Here is a 22,043-nt window from a genome sequence, read left to right on the forward strand (position 1 = left end):
ATCTGCAGTTCCCATTGTCCCTGTTAGAATTTCATTGGTTTATTGAACGCCTTTTGCCCCCCGCAACTCCCCCACCACCACCCATTTTTCCTAAACTCCAGTGAATATAGTCCTAACCAATCAAATCTCTCTTCATGCATTACTTCTGCCATTCCTGGAATTAATTTGGTAAACATGTGATGTACTTCCCCCTTGGCCTAAAAACCTTCCTGAAATATGGAGATGAAAACTGCACACAACATTCCAGGTGTGTTCTCACCAAAGCCCTTTACAATTACAGCAAGAAAGCCTCTTCATTCAATGGTGTTATCTTGCTGTTATTTGCAGCAGCCACCTATCAGTCTTTGCAAGAAGCAGGGCAGCTTTAGAGATGACCTGAGCTGCTTTAAGAGATAACTTTAATCTGCTCCTTGACCCCTCACAGCTCTTCATGTGCTATGCATGCTGTATCTTTCTGTAAAAGAAGGCAAGGGAATTGATGTCACTATAAAATACAACATTGGTTCTCTGCGGCTCAGCAGCAATGTGAAGCAGTGGTGTTGGTGTCACTTTGCAGGGACAGTTTGTAGACTTTTTAAACATTTATTTATGGGATGTGTGCATCACTGGCTAGACCGGTACTTGCTGCCTGGAGGGCAGTTAAAAGTCAAGAATGTTGGTGTGAGTCTGAAGTTGCATGTAGAACAGATAAGGTAAAGACAACAGCTTCCTTCCCTAAAGGTCATTAGTGAAGCAGAATGGTGTTTCCCCCAACCATCATCTGCAGCTTCATGATCATCATTAGATTGTTATTGCCAGATATTTGTTGAATTCAAATTCTACTATTTACCATTGTGAGATTTGAACCTAAGTCCCCAGAACATTGACTATATCTCTGGATTAATAGTTGAGCAATAACACCACTAAGCCTCCCCACTATATAAAGATTACAGATAGACTACTCACAAGACACATCATATCCATTTCCCCTTTGTCGGCCTTTTATACCTTTCACTTCCTCTGTTGTTTTAGATGCACCGTGAAGACTGAACTCAAGCACAACAGGTTTACAACAGGAGCTGATCTGCAGTGATCCTGGAGTAACCTGAAAGTTAATGTGGGGATCCTGTTCTGGAGTGGTAAGTAATCCTGTACTACGTGTTCTGTTTTGCTGATTTTAGGTTTAAAGTACTGAGACAGTTGGGAAAAGAGGGGTGGTATAGTGGTTCAGTGGTTAGCATTGCTACCTCATCAGTGCTAGGGACCTGGGTTCAATCCTACTGTAGGGCAACTGCCTGTGTTGAGTTTGCACATTTTCTGCATGGGCTTACTCTGAGTGCTCTGGTTTCTTCCCACAGTCCAAAGATGGTCAAGTCAAGTGAGTTAGCCATGGGAAATGCAGGCTTACAGGGGTAGTGTAGGGGAGTGAGTTTGAGTCTATGTTCATGGGTGAGGCCTTGTTAGGCTGAATGCCTTATTTCCACACTGTGGGTCTTCTATAACTGAGAGCCATAAGAATGATAATTCAGGAGCACAATTCCTTCACATGTCAAATTGATAGTGACAGCTTATGGAAAGAAATTACTCTAATAATCGACAACACTTTGTGGTTAATGAGTTCCTTTGGAAGATCAGTCACTGTTGCACACATGACTGCAATATTGCCAAACAGCAAAGTCATGATGATTTGTTTCTCGTGATGTTGGCAGAGCAATATGCATTGAACAAGGATGACTTCCCCGGTCTTCTGTGACTAAGAAAATTCGACAACAACCTGAATACACTTCCTTGGAAGTATCCCTCTGAATTTGGTGCTTCAGTTCCCAAAACCACAACTTCCTGAATCAGGTATAAGGGGATTACCACTTAGTAATACAGCACAATTTAAATAGTCATGCTAGATGTGGGGCTGTGCTAGACCTAATCCTGTGGAATGAAGTTAGTCAAGTGGATGAAATTTCAATGGCAGAGCATTTTGGGTACAGTAGCCATGAATCTGTAAGTTTCAAAGTCATTATGGAAAGGGATAAGGATAGTGCAGAAGTGAAGTGCCTAAACTGGGGGAAAACCAATTTCAATATCATTAGACCGGAACAGGCAAACATAGACAGGAAGTAGCTACTTGAAGGTATGTCTATGTTTGGCAAGTGAGAGTATTTCAGAATTAGTGCAGTGAGAATTCAGAGCCAGTGTGAATCACAGAATCCCTGCAGTGTGGAAACAGGCCATTTGGCCCAACTCGTCCACATTGCCCTTCTGAAGAACATCCCACCCTGACTCATTCCCCTACCTCTCTATTTCCCCCTGTCTAGCCCACCTAACCTAAACATCCCTGGACACGAGAGGCAATTTAACATGGCCAAACCACCTAGCCTGCACATCTTTGAGCTGTGGGAGGAAACTGGAGCAAACCCACACAGACACGGGGAGAATGCGCAAACTCCTCACAGACAGTTACCTGGGTTCCTGGTGCTGTAAGGCAGCAGTGCTAACCACTGAGACACCGTACTGCCCAACGATGCAAGGATTTCTAGGAACATTGAAGAATAGCTAAGAAAGACATAATTAACAATAAGTTTAAAATGAGGAGTAGGTGGCTTAGAGGAGATCTGAGAGAAGATGTTTTCACCTGAGTGGTAGAAATATAGAACACAATGCCTAAGAGGGTGGTGGAGGCAGATACTCTTGTAACATTTAAGAAGAAATTAGATGAAAGGTTAAAATGCCAGAGCGTAACAGGTTATGGACTAAGTGCAGGTGAAATGGGATGCATGCAGTTTGGTGTTTGTTGGTTGGGATAGTCATGGTGGGTGGAAGGGCCTGATTCCATGCTGGTTTTGATTCTAATGGCAAAGAACAAAATGCCTACCAACCATTAAAGTTACACCTTATAACCCAAAGCAATCTGTCTCCCTGTGGGAGAAACTATTTTCTGAGGATCTATTATCAGAGGATCCCTAACAATTACATTTCATTGAAAGGATCTTCTTTTTGTATTATTTGTAAGTCTCCTGCTTTGCAAATGTATACATTAACTCTGTACAGATTCCTCCCACTTTCATGTGACATGGTATTATTTAACATTGTTCCTTAATGAATCAGCGAAGGTTCCTTTATGAATGGTTTGTTTTAAATGATTTGAATGTTTTATTGTCGCGTGTATTTTAAAGTGAGAAAAACAGTAAAAATAGTGAAGAGATTTTCCATTATTGCCATGATTCGGCACCATTTTGAATAGTTTTAAGAATAAGAAAAGCATAGAAAGATATAACTTAAGACAGTCTATCAAGCCTGAGCCAGCTCTTCATCAATGGTGCTTATGCCGTTATCCCTCCTCCACTGCCTCACCGACATCTACACCAGACACAACCAACATTGAAGTTGTGTCAGTGATAATGGGAACTGCAGATGCTGGAGAATCCAAGATAACAAAGTGTGGAGCTGGATGAACACAGCAGGCCAAGCAGCATCTCAGGAGCACAAAAGCTGACGTCTCGGGCCTAGACCCTTCACCAGACCCTCTCTGATGAAGGGTCTCGGCCCGAAACGTCAGCTTTTGTGCTCCTGAGATGCTGCTTGGCCTGCTGTGTTCATCCAGCCCCACACTTTGTTATCTCAACATTGAAGTTGACGCTCTTCAGGAGCCATCAAATACCACCAGGCTGATTCTCCTTTGCCACTGCCTCTCTGCTGCCTGTGCTGGGCCTGCCAAATGTCAGAATTGCGTCTCCTGCCACTGGACCTCTCTTGTCAATGTCGCTGCGCTCCCCATCCACCGCTGCCAGCACCCGACCCTACTATCAACGACGTTGCCAATACTCAGGTGCCACCTTTGGCCACTGGGCCTACCTTGCCAATGTCGCCTCTGCCAATGTAGCAGCCATCAATTCCAATGCTAGGCCCCGTGATCACCCTGGAAAAGTAAGTATGGGCTCACTGGCCACTGCCAAAATGCCCACACACGGCCCACTCTTGACCGCCATGAGATCCACGCTGGGCCCACTTGAGTCTGTGCTGGGATTCCTTGCTGTCGCTGATGGTATGTAAGGATGTAAACAAAAAAGAGGAAAAGAAGAAAAGTGTCGAATGAATCATGAGCTTTATCCAGTTGATTTATTTGCGATCTTTTCTACTCATCAGGATATTCCTTTATCTGTCCTCTATTCTTTCATCTCAACACAATCCTTCATTACATGTTTTTCAGTAAAGATGCTTCATTTCTTTGTTTTTATAAGTGTTGTCGTATTCTGGTTTCCAATTATATTCCTGCAAAAAGAATGATTTCCATTTCTGTCGGATGGTTTTACTTTGTTTTGTGTCATTAAAAAAGCTCTTTGCCGAAGAGAAATAAGGCCCAGCCCAAGACTATTTTTTCAGTGATTTCAGTGAAATTAAAACACTTGTTGCTCCTCAAAATTGTTCAATTGTTGATAACTAGACTTTAGAAATAACAGACCTTGGGTATCAAGTTTGTAACTTAAACAAAAATGAACAAGTTGTTCATAATGTAAATTTAGCAGAACACAAATGAACAGCAAGGCTGCCTCATTAATATCTATGATCTGAGTCCAACTTTTTTTTTCAATTGTAAACACCCCCTCGAAGATACCAACATACATTTAAGGGATAAATTAAAAAGAAAATAATTATACATTTGACAGTGCAATAACTGTTCCAATGATGAATACCGGGCCTTCATGAAATCCTTTAATGATGGGCATATTATAGGCAGTTAGGGCTGTACATTTGTTTGAATTTCATAGTCACCAGTCAAGGCAAACAGCTTCAACAGATCTTTGGAGACTGATGTTCTTTTCTCAGAACTTTTAACAAGTCAATAACTAGTCAATAACTAGAAAGTAAAACCATAAAATAGCTTCCCAATCTAGCAACTTCCCAAGCAAAACTGCCTTCAAACCAAAACCCAGTCACAGCTAAATCAGTCAATACTTTTTATTTTAATGTTTGCGTAGTTGGCTGGCCAGCACCGGTCCTCCCTCAATTGTTCATCCAACCCATTGCCAAAGCAATTGAGCATAATATCACCTTGATGCAAATCAACTACAAGGTCTTAAAGCTGGAACTAACCAGCCATTAACCTTCCAGGCTAGTTCCTAAAAGCAAATATCCATCCTTTGTTCTTTCTTTTCTTCTTTAAGGAAAAACAAGCCATTGTCCAAAGGTCAGTCTTCAATCCTCAACTTGCAGTTCCAAACCAAACATGGGAAAATTAAAAGAAAAAGTAACAATGGTCTCAATGGTTTTATTAAGTCCACAGCCTGACCAGACAGGCTAAGATTAAGCCTTCAGCAATTTTTGTTGCCACTTTAGTTACACTTAATGGTCATTGCTTTGCACCATCAGGCTCAAAATCATGTTAAAGAAATGAACGAGGAAGGGAGAAAATGCAACTCTATTCACATTAGAAAGCCCCAGAAACTCTGCCAAATCCAAAATCCAATTGAAGTAGATCAATATAAATTGTGTTCTTGGAAATTAAACATATCTGTTTCACAGGAAGGATGAACTATTTGTCTCTATGCTAGTAGAAATTGACAAGTTAAATTTAAAAAGTAATTGATTAATCTGCAAAACAAAATATTAGCTTACCTTTTAAGTATTTTGATGCTGCACACACCAAGAATATAGTTGATACTGACTGTAAATGGTCCGTGCAAGTTCTTTGGGCTTGTATAAGAATGTTTTTACAATCTGAAGAATTCTGTCCTCTGTTGAATTAGGCCCAGGCGGAAAGTAATTCACTCTAGAAAACGACAATGTTGTCGAAGTGAATACTGAGATACAGGCTACTAAACTAGGTGGGATTGAGGTTCACACGGAAGAGGTATTAGAAATCCTTCAGAGGGTGAAGATAGATAAGTCCCCTGGGCCGGATGGGATTTATCCTCGGATCCTCTGGGAAGCCAGGGAGGAGATTACCGAGCCTTTGGCATTGATCTTTAACTCGTCATTGTCTACAGGAATAGTGCCAGATGACAGGAGGATAGCACATGTGGTTCCCCTGTTCAAGAAGGGGAGTAGAGACAACCCTGGTAATTATAGACCAGTGAGCCTTACCTCAGTTGTTGGTAAAGTGTTGGAAAAGGTTATAAGGGATAGGATTTATAATCATTTAGAAAAGAATAAATTGATTAGGGATAGTCAGCACGGTTTTGTGAAGGGAAGGTCGTGCCTCACAAACCTTATTGAGTTCTTTGCGAAGGTGACCAAACAGGTAGATGAGAGTAAACTGGTTGATGTGGTGTATATGGATTTCAGCAAGGCGTTCGATAAGGTTCCCCACAATAGGCTATTGTACAAAATGCGGAGGAATGGAATTGTGGGAGATATAGCAGTTTTGATCGGAAATTGGCTTGCTGAAAGAAGACAGAGGGTGGTAGTTGATGGGAAATGTTCATCCTGGAGAGCAGTTACTAGTGGTGTACCGCAAGGGTCGGTGTTCGGTCCACTGCTGTTTGTCATTTTTATAAATGACCTGGATGAGGGCATAGAAGGATGGGTTAGTAAATTTGCAGACGACACTAAGGTCGGTGGAGTTGTGGATAGTGACGAAGGATGCTGTAGTTTGCAGAGAGACATAGATAAGCTGCAGAGCTGGGCTGAGAGGTGGCAAATGGAGTTTAATGCAGATAAGTGTGAGGTGATGCACTTTGGTAGGAGTAACCAGAAGGCAAAGTACAGGGCTAATGGTAAGATTCTTAGTAGTGTAGATGAGCAGAGAGATCTCGGTGTCCATGTACACAGATCCTTGAAAGTTGTCACCCAGGTTGACAGGGCTGTTAAGAAGGCATACAGTGTTTTAGCTTTTATTAATAGAGGGATTGAGTTCCGGAACCAAGAGGTTATGCTGCAGCTGTACAAAACTCTGGTGCGGCCGCACTTGGAGTATTGCGTACAGTTCTGGTCACCGCATTATAAGAAGGATGTGGAAGCTTTGGAAAGGGTGCAGAGGAGATTTACTAGGATGTTGCCTGGTCTGGAGGGAAGGTCTTATGAGGAAAGGCTGAGGGGCTTGAGGCTGTTTTCGTTAGAGAGAAGAAGTTTGAGAGGTGACTTAATTGAAACATATAAAATAATCAGAGGGTTAGATAGGGTGGATAGGGAGAGCCTTTTTCCTAGGATGGTGACGGCAAGCACGAGGGGGCATAGCTTTAAATTGAGGGGTGAAAGATATAGGACAGATGTCAGAGGTAGTTTCTTCACTCAGAGAGTAGTAAGGGAATGGAACGCTTTGCCTGCAACGGTAGTAGATTCGCCAACTTTAGGTACATTTAAGGCGTCATTGGATAAGCATATGGACGTACATGGAATAGTGTAGGTTAGATGGGCTTGAGATCAGTATGACAGGTCGGCACAACATCGAGAGCCGAAGGGCCTGTACTGTGCTATAATGTTCTATGTCTATATCTAAACACACAAATCATACATTTGCTACTCAGTTCCTTGAATTTGCACCACCATTCTACAAGATCATGACTGATCAGATTACACCACATTCCCAAGTATATGTGGTAACCCTTGCTTAACTATTTACCTCGATGTCAAAAGCAAAGAGAGAGTTGTGTTGACTTTGCATTATAATGGATTTTCCAGTTCTAAGCCCAAGAGGGCAAAGTTTTGTTTGATTGATTTCTCTTCATGTTCAGGCAACCCAAAGATGTCACCTGAACCCTAGTTTTTAAATTATAATTCAGTTTGTTTCATTTACAAAAACTTTTGAACTGCAAAGGAATTGCTTTGTTCCTCTGTCTGCACATTTAAGGCAGAGGACAGGAGAGAAGATAAATTTGAAATTACAGGCTTTGGTATATCTAGGGGTATTAGATTAGATTCCCTGCAGTGTGAAAACAGGTCCTTCAGCCTAACAAGTCAACACCACCCCTTAGAGCACTCCACCCAGACCCATCCCCCTATAACCCATACACCCCTGAACACTATAGGCAATTTAGCATGGCTTATCCACCTAGCCTGCACATCTTTAGACTGTGGGAGGAAGCCCACGCAGACACGGAGGGAACGTGCAAACTACACGCAGACAGTCACCCAAGGCTGGAATTGAACCCAGGTTCCTAGTGCTGGGAGGCTGCAGTGCTAACCACTGAGCCACCGTGCTGCCTAGTTTATTTGCATTTCAACTTTCAGGAGGTCAGAGTCCAATAATAGTTTCCTCGGTGAACTAGATCCAGTAGTTTTCCCTTGTGCAGGCAACATGAAGGCTTCTTTCCAGCTAGCAACTTGGACTCAGGGATGGAGGGGCCAAGGCAGTCTGCCAGGATGGCCTGGAGTACCATTCTCCCTCTGCTTGTCAAACTGCAATTGAGCTAGACTCTTGGAAGTCAAGATGCACTGATTTCAGTGATTTGACAAGGGCAGATATTTCAGGTACTATTTATCTCAGTGGACGAATGCTCTCCTAGCTGGAAACAAATGGTATGTCTCCAAGTCCTTTGTCAGTTTCAGCTGGAATGTGTCTACAACACAGTGTTCAGAGCTTCTGGGAATACAGCCATGTGATTAGTCTCTGCTATTCTCAGTTCACCATTTTTATAAGAAATAGAACTTAAACATGAAAATACAGAAGAGGATGGAGTTTTCTGTGTGTTTCTCTATGCGCAGACTGGCCGTCACAGCTGCCTTAAAAATATTCAGAGACTGCTTCCACCCTTTTTGGGGAAGAGAAATTCAAAGGCTCACGTTTTTATCTCAGTAATAATTTAACTTCATCTCTGCCTTAAATGGGCAATCACTTGCCTTTTATTCGTCCAGCCAAAGTGGAAAATTTCACATTTCCCCAGGTTACACTCAAATTAGCAAATTTAAATTGCCAATTCATTTAGCCTATTTATACCCTTTCGTACCATCCTTATGTTCTTCATACCTTAGTTTCCTACATATTTTTCTGTCATCAACAAATTTAGCAACTATTCCTTCAGTCCTTCATCCAAGTCACTTATATAAATTGTGAAAATGTTGAGGCCTCATTACTGATCCCGGTAATCACTTATTAAATGTCACCTGACCTGCTGTGTTCCTCCAGCTCCACACTGGTGTTATCTCTGACTCCAGCATCATAGAAGAGGGATGATAGCAGAGGGATGTTTTTGTGATTGGAAGCTGATGACCAGCAGTATACCACGGGGATAAGTGCTGGCACCGTTGCTGTTTGTTATAGAACATAGAACATAGAATAGTACAGCACAGTACAGGCTCTTTGGCCCATGATGTTGCGCCGAACTTTTACCCAAAACCTAAGGTCTATCTAACCTCCAACCCTACCTTATACCATCATCCATATGCCTGTCTAATAGCCGCTCAAATGCCTCTAATGAGGCCGACTCCACTCCCCTCTCCGGCAATGCATTCCACACTCCTACCACTGTCTGAGTAATGAACCTATGTCAAACATCTCTCCTATATCTACTTCCACTCACTTTAAAACTATGCCCCCTCATAACAGCTACCTCCACCCTAGGAAAAAGTCTCTGGCTGTCTACTCTATCTATACCTCTGATCATTTTGTACACCTCTATCAAGGCACCTCTCATCCTTCGTCATTCTAAAGAGAAAAGCCGTAGCTCTCTCAACCTTTCCTAGTAAGACCTTCCCTCCATTCCTGGCAACATCCTGGTAAATCTCCTCTGCACCTTTTCCAACGCTTCCACATCTTTTCTGTGATGAGGCAATCAGAAATGGACACAATACTTCAGATGTGGCCAAGCTAGGGTTTTTTTTAATATTTATAGCTTGGATGTGGATGTAAAAGGTAGAATTAGAAAGTTTGTAGATGATATAAGGATCGTCTTATTGATAATGAGAAGGATGGTCTCAGGCTACATTCTGATATTGATTTGCTGGTAAATTGGGCAAAGCTCTGGCAGCTGGAATTTAATCATGATAAGTGTGAGGTGGTGCATTTTGAGAGGTCTAATAAAGAAGGATATACACAATGGATGGTAGGTCTCTAGGGAAAACTGAAGAACAAATTGACCTTAATGTACTCATTCATTGATGCCTGAAGGTGTGAGGACAGGTAGATAGGATGGTGAAGAAGGCATATGGGATGCTTGCCTTTATTAGCTGGAGTACAGGAGCAAGGAAGGCTTGTTACAACTTTATAAAACTTTAGTTAAGCCATGGGTGGAATACTTTGTGCAGTTCTGCTTGCTATACTGTCTGAAGGGTGCAACTTCACTAGAAATGGTGCAGAGACGATTCAGCAGGACGTTGCCTGGGATGAAAAGTCTCAGTTATGAGGACAGCCTGGATAGGCTGGGCTTGTTTTCTTTGATAGAGAGGAAGCTGAGGGTGAATCTAATTGAGGTATACAAAATTATGAGAGGCATAGACAACTAAGTCGTGAGAGTCTTTTTTTCCTCATGGCATACCTGTCTAAAACTAGAGAGCATAAGTTTATGATGAGGACTAATTGGTTTAGAAGAGATCTAAGCAAAACATTTTTGTTCCTCACCCAGAAGGTTCTGCCTGAGAGAGGGTTGGAGGCAGATACTCTCACAGCATTCAAGAAGCATCTGGATGAGCATTTAAAATGGACACCTGTATCATACTGGGGCTGGTGTTTTAGCAAACTACAGGCTTGGTGCAGAAGAGAGAGTTCTAAACTAAATAATTGGAGCAAGAGCTGAAATTTAAGAAGACATTGTGAATCAAAGTATAGAGACAAGGCAGGCGAGTAAATGTTAACATGGGAAATTGCAAACAGTGACAGGAAGCAATGAAGAGCATGAATCTAATTGTGAATCAGCAGATAAGACCAGAGCTTATAAATATAAAAAAGGGATAAAACTAAGTGCTTTGTGTTTGAATGCACAATGCGTTCAAGACAAATCAGATTAACTGATTGTGCAAATAGAGATAAATAATCATGACTTGAAAGACATTTCAGATACATAGATTAGAATCTGACCAGTGGAGATCACATGATGTCTAAAAAGGACAGAAATCTTTAAAAATTGAAGCGTTTGTTCTATTAATTAATAATGATAACAGAACGAAGAGAGAGGGGTGGCTTAAACCATGGAAACATGATATAGAAGTGGTCTAGATAGAAATGAGAAATGTTAAAGGCAAGATGTCACTTGTGAGGAAGTGTAGAGGCCCCCTAACAGTTGCCACTTGGTAGGAAAAAAGGAAGAAATAATGGCAGTTTGTCACAAATGTTGAAATCGGGAATTTTAATGCACATTTTGTTGGAAAAATCAGATCAGCAAGTATAACCTCAATGAAGAGTTCCTACAATGATTTGATAATAATTTATTACATGAGCACGATGGTGGTATCCTTAACTCTAAGCCAGGAAGTCCAAGTTCGGTTCTGAACAAATTGATTAGAAAATAAAAACATAAACTTTTTATAGTAGTAGGTTCTGGAGCAAAGCAGAGAGCAAGCTGTACTTGACCTAATTTTGACAGCAAGATGGGAATAATCAATGATGGTCATAGTGAAGGCATACTTAGGCAGTTGAAATCATAATGTGATTGAATTTTATATTCTGTTTGAGGGAGAAAAGATTGAGATCAAGGCTAGTATCTTCAACTTAAATAGGGGCAATTATAAGAGTATGAAAGCAGAGCTAACAAAAGGGAGCTGTTAATTTAAATCAAGGGACAGATACAGGGGCCGAAATTTAAGACAATATTTCAGAATCCACAGAATAGATGCATTTCGATAAGAAAGAAACAGCCTAAGGAGAGGACCCGCCATTTATGTTCACTTAAAAGAGTTAGAGGCTAAAGCTTAAAAAGTTATTCCTATATTCTATTTTACCACTGTGGATCAACCTTTTGGTACGCCTTTGCTGAATTCTAAATTGCTCCCAGTCCTCAGGCTTACAACTTTTTCTTGCAACTTTATGATACCCCTTTGGATTTAATACTATCTCTAATTTCTTTATTAGTCATGGGCCACTATTCATCTGTGTTTTGCACAAGAAAAAAAATGTATATCTATCACAATGTGTACACTAATTTCTTAAACTTAAAGCTTTATTTTTAAATATCAAAATAAATTATTGCTATCTGTTTTGATATTTCTTGATAACTTTCTCTCAATTTTGATATTTTTCAACTCCTTAATCTTATATTTACTGTTTGCTATTTTTAATATTCAGGCAAATAACAGTCGACTATAACAGCTTCTATAAGTGTGTAAAAACACAAAAGATTGTGAAAACAGTCAGCCCCTCATTGTCAATAAGAGAAATGTTGACAGAGAAAAAGGAAATACCAGAGGACTTAAACAGCTACTTTAGTTCTGCCTTCAAGGAACAAATAACTTCCCAGGTATGCTTGGGAAAGAAAGACCTTAGTAAGGAGGAGGAACTGAAATAAATTAGTATTTGTAAAAGAAATCGTGCTGGAGAAATAATGCAAGTCAAAGCTAATTAATTTCCAGGGCTTTGTAATCCATACCTGAAGGAAGAAAAGGTGGTGGTCAAGGAAACAATGGATATATTGGGTTGCTATCTTCCAAAATTCTGTAAAATCTGGAAGACTCCTGGCAGAGCTAAGGATGTTTTTTTCCTCTAATTATTTGTGGGATGTGGGCATCGCTGGCTGGCCAGCATTTCTCCTCCATCCTAGTTGTCTTTGAGAAGATGGGGGTGAGCTGCCTTCTTGAACCACAGCAGTCCATCTACTATAGGTTGACCCACAACACCTTTAAGGAGGGAATTTCAGGATTTTGACCCCGCGACAGTGAAGGAACAGCGATATATTTCCAAGTCAGGATAGTGAATGGCTTGGAGGGGAACTTGGAGGAAATGGCGTTCTCATATGTCTGCTGCCCTTGTCCTACAAGTTGGAAGTGGTCGTGGGTTTGGAAGATACTGTCTGAGGATCTTTGGTGAATTTCTGCTGGGCACCTTGTAGATAGCACACACTGCTGCTCCTGAGCATCGGTGGTGGAGGAAGTGAATGCTCATAGACGTAATGCCAATCAAGCGGGCTGCTTTATCCTGGATAGTGTCAAGCTTCTTGAGTGTTGTTTGGGCTGCACATATCCAGGCAAGTGGGGAGTATACCATCACACTCCCGATTTGTGCCTTGTAGATGGTGGGGGGGCAGGCTTTGAGGGAACAGGAGGTGAGTTACTCACCAGCTTCTGGCCTACTCTTGTAGCCATTGTGTCTATGTGGTGAGTCCATTTGATTCTCTGGTGAATGATAACACCCAGGATATTGATAGTAGGAAATTCAGTGATGGTAACACCATTGAACGTCACCGGTTGGTGGTTAGATTGTCTCTTATTGGTGATGGTCATAGCCTGGCATTTATGTGGCGTGAATGTCACTTGCCACTTGCCAGCCGAAGCCTGGATATTGTCAAGACCTTGTTGCACTTGAGAACGTTTAATCACATCATTTAAAAAAAGAGGAGGAAGGAAGCAGAATTACAGGCCAATTCACCAAATCTCATGAAATAGGGAAATTACTAGGGCCTCTTATAATGAAATCACAGAGTCATAGTCACACAGCATCAAAACAGACCCTTCAGTCCATGCCGTACATATTCCCAAACTAAACTAGTCCCTGCTGCCTGCACTTGCCTCATATCCCTCCAAACATTTCCTATTCACATGTTTTTTCCAAATGTCTTTTAAACATTGTAATTGTACCCACATCCACCACTTCCTCAAGAAGTTCATCCATACACAAGCCATCATCTGTGTAGAGAAATTGCCCCTTATACCTTTTTAAAATTTCTCTTCTCTCACCTTAAAAATGTGTCCCCTAGTCTTGAAACTCCCCATCCCAAGGAAAAGACAGCTACCATTAATTCTATCCATACACTTCCTTATTTTAAACTTCTATCGGGTCACCTCTCAAACTCCTAAACTCCATAGAAAAAAGTAATAACAGAAAACTTAAAAAACATCAACAGTTCGACAAAATCAAGATGGATTTACGAAAGAAAAATCATGTCCACTTCACCAACACCTTCCACTCCAACCTTCAGTTCACCTGGGCCATCTCCAGCACATCCCTCACCTTCCTGGACCTCTCAGTCTCCATCTCAGGCAACCAGCTTGTAACTGATGTCCATTTCAAGCCCACCGACTCCCACAGCTACCTAGAATACACCTCCTCCCACCCACCCTCCTGCAAAAATTCGATCCCCTATTCCCAATTCCTGCGCCTCCGCCGCATCTGCTCCCACGATAAGACATTCCACTCCCGCACATCCCAGATGTCCAAGTTCTTTAAGGACCGCAACTTTCCCCCCACAGTGATCGAGAACGCCCTTGACCACGTCTCCCGCATTTCCCGCGACACATCCCTCACACCCCGCCCCCGCCACAACCGCCCCAAGAGGATCCCCCTCGTTCTCACACACCACCCTACCAACCTCCGGATACAACGCATTATCCTCCGACACTTCCGCCATTTACAATCCGACCCCACCACCCAAGACATTTTTCCATCCCCTCCCCTGTCTGCTTTCCGGAGAGACCACTCTCTCCATGACTCCCTTGTTCGCTCCACACTGCCCTCCAACCCCACCACACCCGGCACCTTCCCCTGCAACCGCAGGAAATGCTACACTTGTCCCCACACCTCCTCCCTCACCCCCATCCCAGGCCCCAAGATGACATTCCACATCAAACAGAGGTTCACCTGCACATCTGCCAATGTGGTATACTGCATCCACTGTACCCGGTGCGGCTTCCTCTACATTGGGGAAACCAAGCGGAGGCTTGGGGACCGCTTTGCAGAACACCTCCGCTCAGTTCGCATCAAACAACTGCACCTCCCAGTCGCAAACCATTTCCACTCCCCCTCCCATTCTCTTGATGACATGTCCATCATGGGCCTCCTGCAGTGCCACAATGATGCCACCCGAAGGTTGCAGGAACAGCAACTCATATTCCGCCTGGGAACCCTGCAGCCATATGGTATCAATGTGGACTTCACCAGTTTCAAAATCTCCCCTTCCCCTACTGCATCCCTAAACCAGCCCAGTTCATCCCCTCCCCCCACTGCACCACACAACCAGCCCAGTTCTTCCCCCCCACCCACTGCATCCCAAAACCAGTCCAACCTGTCTCTGCCTCCCTAACCGGTTCTTCCTCTCACCCATCCCTTCCTCCCACCCCAAGCCGCACCCCCAGCTACCTACTAACCTCATCCCACCTCCTTGACCTGTCCGTCTTCCCTGGACTGACCTATCCCCTCCCTACCTCCCCACCTACACTCTCTCCACCTATCTTCTTTACTCTCCATCTTCGGTCCGCATCCCCCTCTCTCCCTATTTATTCCAGTTCCCTCCCCCCATCCCCCTCTCTGATGAAGGGTCTAGGCCCGAAACGTCAGCTTTTGTGCTCCTGAGATGCTGCTAGGCCTGCTGTGTTCATCCAGCCTCACATTTTATTATCTTATGTTCAATAACCAACTAGTTTTTAACTAGTAGAACAGAAAAGGAAAATCAGTGGATGTAGTGTATTTGGATTTTCAGAAATAATTTGATAAAGTCTCAGATGAGAGATTTGTATGCAACAATTAAAATACTTGGCACTGGGGCTAATATACTGGCATAGATTGAGAACTGTTACCAGGGAGGAATAAACAGCCTTTCTCAATTGGAAGGTGGTGACAAGAAGGGTACTGCAAGAATCAGTGCTTGGTCTCCAGCTATTCACAATTTGTATCAACCACTTTGAGGAGGAATCTAATTTAATATTTCCAAGTTTAGAGATGATACTGAATTGTATGGAATTGTGAATGGTGAGGAGCATGAAAGAATTTTAAAAGCAATTTACGTAAGTTGAGGTGGCAAAAAGTAAGTGCAGTATAACATGGATAATAATGAAGCTGTCCATTTCAAGAGGAAGCACAAGAAGGCAGGGTATTATGGACATAGCAATAGTTTGGGAAGTTTTGGTGCAGACCTGGGCATCCTTGTTGACTGAAGGAAAGTATGCTGGTTTAGCAAGCACTTCAGAACAGATCTGGAACGTTGGCCTTTTTTGCAAGGGGTAATGAGTACAGAGGCAATGATGTCTTAAAGCAGCTGCAACTGCACTTTGTATGGTTCAGTCTCCTTATCTAAGAAAGGATATACGCATCAAGGGAGTCTAGTCAAGTTTCACTAAACTGATTCCTGGGGTGACAAGTTGTCATATGAAGAGAGAATAAGCCAACCAGGCCTGTACACAGTAAATTAAAAACTGGAAGAATTGCAGATTCTGGAACAACTTTTGGGTTTGAGCTGTCCCTGTCCTTACCTCCACCCCCACACACCCAGCCTTGTGATCACATCATCTGCTATGACACTCAGCCCATTGTTAGCTAATAATAGTCTCCGTTAATCACTATTCATTCTCCCAGCCTGATTGGCAGACAAAGGATTGGATAACAATCTGTTCTTCTCTCTCTTTGGGCTCAATCCCATTTATTGTTTAAATCCTTACCCTCTCACCAACCCTATCTTCTGCATTTAAAAAAATGACATTTTCCGAATTACCATCAATTCTGAGGAAGGATCACCGGACCCGAAATGTTAACTCAGATTTCTCTGCACAGATGCTACAAAACCTCTTGAGCTTTTCCAGCATTTTTTGTTTTTTGTTTCTGTATTCAACAAAACTTAGAAGAATCTCACTAAAATATAGAAAATCCTGACAGGGTTTGACAGACTGAATACAAGAATGATGTATCTTCAATCTGGGGGTTGAAGAACATGATTCACTGTCTTAGGATAAAGAATAATCAAATAGGACTGAAATGGGGGAATGTTTCTTCTGTGAAGTCATGTTTGAATAATGACTCAAATTGTTGAGTGGTGAAAATAGCTTCCCCAGGAGCACAGCTTGGGGCAGCAATGGAATCCGAAGTACAGTTCTTACAGTAGTCTTATTATACACAGTTCTTACCTACATTAAAATTCTAGCACTATAGTGTTACATCGTTGCATCTGTTGTATACAAAAGTTTGCATGACATCTGCCCTGGGGAAGCAGAAGATAACGTTGTGTGAAGCTGGCTGAACACAGCAGGCCAAGCAGCATCAGAAGAGCAGGAAAGCCGACGTTTCGGGCCTAGATCCTTTTGAAGAAACCCCTTCCCCTCCCCCATTTCTTCAGAAGGGTCTAGGCCCGAAACGCCAACTTTTCTGCTCCTCTGATGCTGCTTGGCCAAATCTTTCCGTCTGCCATCAGTCAGCTTTGAAGGATCTACAGGCTGGCAAACAATCTTTCCGACCACATTCCCCTGGGATTATAATACAGCGGCAAATCACTACAGAAGCTCAAGTTTGCTCACACGCATTCTAACCTTGGGCCAAACGCGTTTCCCAAGTTCAGTCTCCGATTATAAACTGTCACAACTTCAGATACCATTGTAATCCACCAGAGGCCAGTGTTCAACACTAAAGCTTCAAAAATGATATGCTCAGGGCCAAAAGTGAAGCAGTTACAAAATATATCTTTTTAAATTTTAATTTGTTGTATTTATCAAGGTGAGGGATCTCAGCGCAGGCTTGTGGAACAATATCTTTGTCAGCAGCAACAATTCCACGGCCTGTTACAACAAAGTTACTTCCATATTGAAGCTTTTCCTACTGCACTCTTAAGATTGTCGCTGAATTTTGAAAGGCTGCAAAAAGTATTTAGAAGTCTGATTTACCCTCTTCAAAGGGAAATTGTTGCGTCTTCGACTCTTCGAAAACAGTTGCCAACACTCTATTTATTTCGTATTGATTAAAGATGTTCCACCATTGGTAGTCATGCCTACAGCTGACCAGGCTAAAAGCTCTGACATCCCTTTGCTAAACATCATCATCTGTCTGCCGCTCTTTTCTTCCTTAAGATTATATGCAAAAACTATCTCCTTGACACAGTGTTTGGGCACCTATCTTAATATGTCCTCCTAGGCTCAGTGTCAGTGTCCTGTTATGATTCATTATGTTAAAGGTGTTCCATCAATGCATGTAGCTCCTGTATTGGAATTATCTGATACTTGTATCGTGGCTCAACTGCTACAGAAATATCTTCCCCACGAGTTGCAACACAACAGCTAAAAACACTTGACCTTAAAGTGGAAAGATATTGTAGATGCTCAGCAGGAGGGAGAAAGCAAAAGTTGGGCTGGAGAGCCGAAGGAATGATAAAGCAGGCTAGATTTTGATGATGCAATTTTCCAGTACCATGCACATTTGTTACATCAGCTTGTGTGGACTTAAGTAACAGCCCACGGTCATATACTCCCTTTGGGATAATGTAACATCTCTCAAAACGATTCAAAGGCACAGTAGAAACCAAATCACACAAGGAGGTATGAGGACATGTGACCAAAAATCTGGTTCTAAGGGTTCTCTTAAAGGAGTATTGAGTGGTAGGGAAATTTCAAGAGGGAATTCCAGGGTTTTGAGCCCAGGCATCTGCCTGTGATGGATCAGTTGAAATCCTGTGCATTCTCGAGGCTGAGATCAGACAATCACAATCACCTTGGAAAGTTACAGAGATGAAGAAGGATTTTTTTTATCTGTGTTGCTTCCATTGTTTGATGTAATAGCCCCAGTGGCACCCAGTGTATTGGCACTGAAATAACTCCACAGAGGCTGGTATCCTGTCACAAAGTCACCTTTTATTTACATAAGACCAGCCCTTGACTACAGAACTGCCTTATTCAGAGCCTGGTACTGGAGTACCAGCATCTCTGACACTCTGCTTTTATATGTCAACCAGGACAGACGTCAAACAGATTAACAGCCCCAATCAGGGTGCTAATATTCTTTGATGTCCAGTTGGCTGCCCTTATTATAATTTCTGCAAGCAATTGCATTAAAATTGTCAGTTACATCGATCACCTTCGATGCATGTATTCTTAGCAAACAGAGTGAATTGTTTGTCTGGCCGAACCAACTGCGTGCTGCTCATTTCGATTGATTGCAATGCTGGCCGAGCCTTGTGGGTTCTGTAATAGGCTGGTGATCTGACCTGCCCAATCCCATGCCAGAGATGACACTAAACCTTACCAGAGGGTCAGTAAGTTCTCGAATAAAAACAGAAGTTGCCGGAAAAGCTCAGCAGGTCTGGCAGCATCTGCGAAGAAAAAAATAATCAGAGTTGATGTTTCAGGTCCAGTGACCCGTTAGTAAGTTCTTTCCTGTCCAGGAAAAATCGAAACGTTTTGAAATCGGGCAGAGTAGTGGTAGTACCACTGGGTTAGTAAACCTGAACCACCAGGCTAACGTTCTGAGGGCATGAGTCTGAATCCCACCAGAGTAGATGGTAAAAGCTGAATTTAGTTAAAAAAAACTAATCTGAAAATGACCTCGTTAAAAAGCTTCTTTAGTTTGGAAGCTAATCACTGTACTCCAGTATTCCTACCCTCAAGTCCAATAATATCAAAATCTGTACCTAGGTCACTAATGTCCTTTTCGGAAGGAAAGCTAGTATTCTCCCTAAGGATTGGCAATAAATGCTGCCTTAGCCAATGAGTAAAAAATGATATGGGCAGGGGAACATGAAGAAGACAACATTGTAATGATAAAACGAGGTAACCTCCTAAAACTGTAAACCTGTCTCTCTCTTCTCAAAATTTGGCCTCTCTACTATAGGAAAGATGTTGTTAAACCTGACAGGGTGCAGAAAAGATTTACAAGGATGTGTTTGCAGTTAGAGGGCCTGAGCTATAGGGAGATGCTGAACAGGTTGGGGCTATCTTCCCTGGAGTGTCAGAGGCTGAGGGTTGACCTTGGAGATGTTTATAAAATCATGAGGGGCATGGATAGGATGAACATCCAAGGTCTTTTTCCCAGGGTAGGGGAGGCCCAAACTAGAGGGGCATAGGTTTAAGGTAAGAGGGGAAAAGGTATAGAAAGGGCCTGAGGGGAAACATTTTCATACAGAGGGTGGCGCGTGTATGGAATGAGCTGCCAGAGGAAGTGGTGGAGGCTGGTACAATTACAACATTTAAAAGGCATCTGGATGGGTATATGAATAGGAAGGATTGAGGAGGATATGGGCCAAATGCTGGCAAATGGGTCTAGACTAATTTCGAAAACCCAGTCAGCATGGACGAGTTGAAACAAAGGGTCTGTTTCCGTGCTGTACAAGTTTATATTCCTGTGCCTCTATTAGTCAATTTTGTTGTCTTGTTGATCCCATCATATGCCTCAGAAAACAGACTTTTGCTGCCTTAAATTTATATTTCAGTGCCTTCTTTATATCCCAGCTTTCACATCCATCTGTTAAAACCGGTTGGGTGTGGCATTCTGAACAGTTAGAAGGTTTTAATTAATTAATATGTGTATGTAAATCCCCGAATCTCTTTCAATTCACTACCCTGAGAGAACTAAAGGTTTTATCAGTGGAAAGAAGAGGTGACATTTTAGGCCAGACAATGCATGTTAGGTGTGAGATAACAAAGTGTGGAGCTGGATGAACACAGCAGGCCAAGCAGCATCTTAGGAGCACTTCATGACCTGCTGCGTTCATCCAGCTCCACACTTTGTTATCTTGGATTCTCCAGCATCTGCAGTTCCCATTACTCTGTTAGGTGTGAGGCCTTGTTTAGAATCTGTTTGTTTAGAACACTTCCTGTTTCTGAATACTTCCACCAAGTCCCCTTAGATCTTGTGAATACTAAAACTGGGCTGATCAGTCCTCAAGTCTGTCTATTAATAGAGATAACAAGGTGTAGAGATAACAAAGTGTAGAGCTGGATGAACACAATCGGTCAAGCAGCATCAGAGGAGCAGAAAGGCTGACATTTCAGGCCTAGACCCTACTATCTCTGTGTACTAATAGCATTGTTCATTTACTATGTGACAGCATGCCATTGATGGGAGGAATAAATGAATGAATTTCCATTGATCTCACAATGCACATTGGTCAGTCAATCTCAACACTGATAAACAACAATATGGTGATAGCCTTGATGTACGCAGTTACGCATTCCAATTTGAAAGGAGTGAATGGAGCATTTGTCAAAAACTAGAAAAGGTGAGGCATTGTGGGTCACTGTGTTAAATCAGTCATCAATCGCCAAAGGTAAAGCTAAAGTAAATTATTTATGATACTTTGTTATGATGAAAATGATATAAAATCCTCTACTATGGAAAAGCCTATTACTTGCCCTCATGCAGTGTTAATTTGTATCAGGAATTCAGCAGTTATATAAGATTATTGCTACAAAATGTCTTGGGCTGGAATGTAATTGAACGTAAGAATTGTTTAACCCTTCCAATTATACAATTTCTTTGATGTCAACATTAATTGCTTACTGCAGTTGGTTGTCATTCCATCACATCATAGGTCACTCAATAACATAGTCCCTCCCTTCCTCAGACCCCAGAACCCTCTGATATATACATGTATCCCCTAATTTTAGCTGCTCGTGAATTCCCAGTCAAGGCTGTGCCTTTGGTTGCCTGGGCGTCTGAAATACTCACTCTGCACCCTCCTCTACCTCACTTACCTTCATGAAGTCACCCCGAAGGATATCCTTCTATAATCAAGCTTTTGAATTTCTGACTTGACCTTTGTGGCTCAGTGCCCCATTTTGTTTTATGATGCTCCTGTAAAGTATCGTGAGGCCTTTCACTGCATTGAAGGCACTCTATAAATAAACCATTGCTCTCACTCTTGAAAATTTAAATTGTCCCAACCATTAGCCACAGGCTTCCGAGTTTCAGAATTTGAGACTTCCACTACCCTTTATATATAATTGTAACAATTCCTGAATTCATTTGCCTCCTCTTAGCCCAATTGTTCTCTCCTCAGCTAAACCCCATTGAATCACTTTCACATTTCAAACTGTTTCTCTTCCTCATTCAAAACAAAAGCAAAATGGTGTGGTAACTGGAAGCCTGAATTTAGAACAAAAAAATTGCTGGAACTATTGGTCAGGTGGCATCTCTGCAGGAATGAGGTGACTTTTCATCAGAAGATCCTGGTGTGCTGAGTAGCTCTAGCATTTCTTTAGCTTCCGTGTTCCTCTTTCGAGCCTACAACTGGTTGATGTAAAAAAAATGGAATCATTACTGCTAACTGGGTGGGAAATGTGATGTGGTATTGCGTTTGAGT

General features: G+C 42.2%; 1 protein-coding gene across 1 annotated transcript in view; it reads left to right on the plus strand.

Annotated features, from left to right (window-relative positions):
- Positions 1 to 3,732: 3,732 nt before the first annotated feature.
- LOC125457449 (succinate receptor 1-like) overlaps positions 3,733 to 22,043 on the plus strand; it is a 35,148-nt gene continuing 16,837 nt past the window's right edge. Inside the window, 1 exon segment of the mRNA XM_059650848.1 lies at positions 3,733 to 4,018. Within this exon segment, the coding sequence (XP_059506831.1) occupies positions 3,733 to 4,018 (286 nt within the window).

Source organism: Stegostoma tigrinum, chromosome 14 (genome assembly GCF_030684315.1).
Source record: "Stegostoma tigrinum isolate sSteTig4 chromosome 14, sSteTig4.hap1, whole genome shotgun sequence".
NCBI lineage: Eukaryota > Metazoa > Chordata > Chondrichthyes > Orectolobiformes > Stegostomatidae > Stegostoma > Stegostoma tigrinum.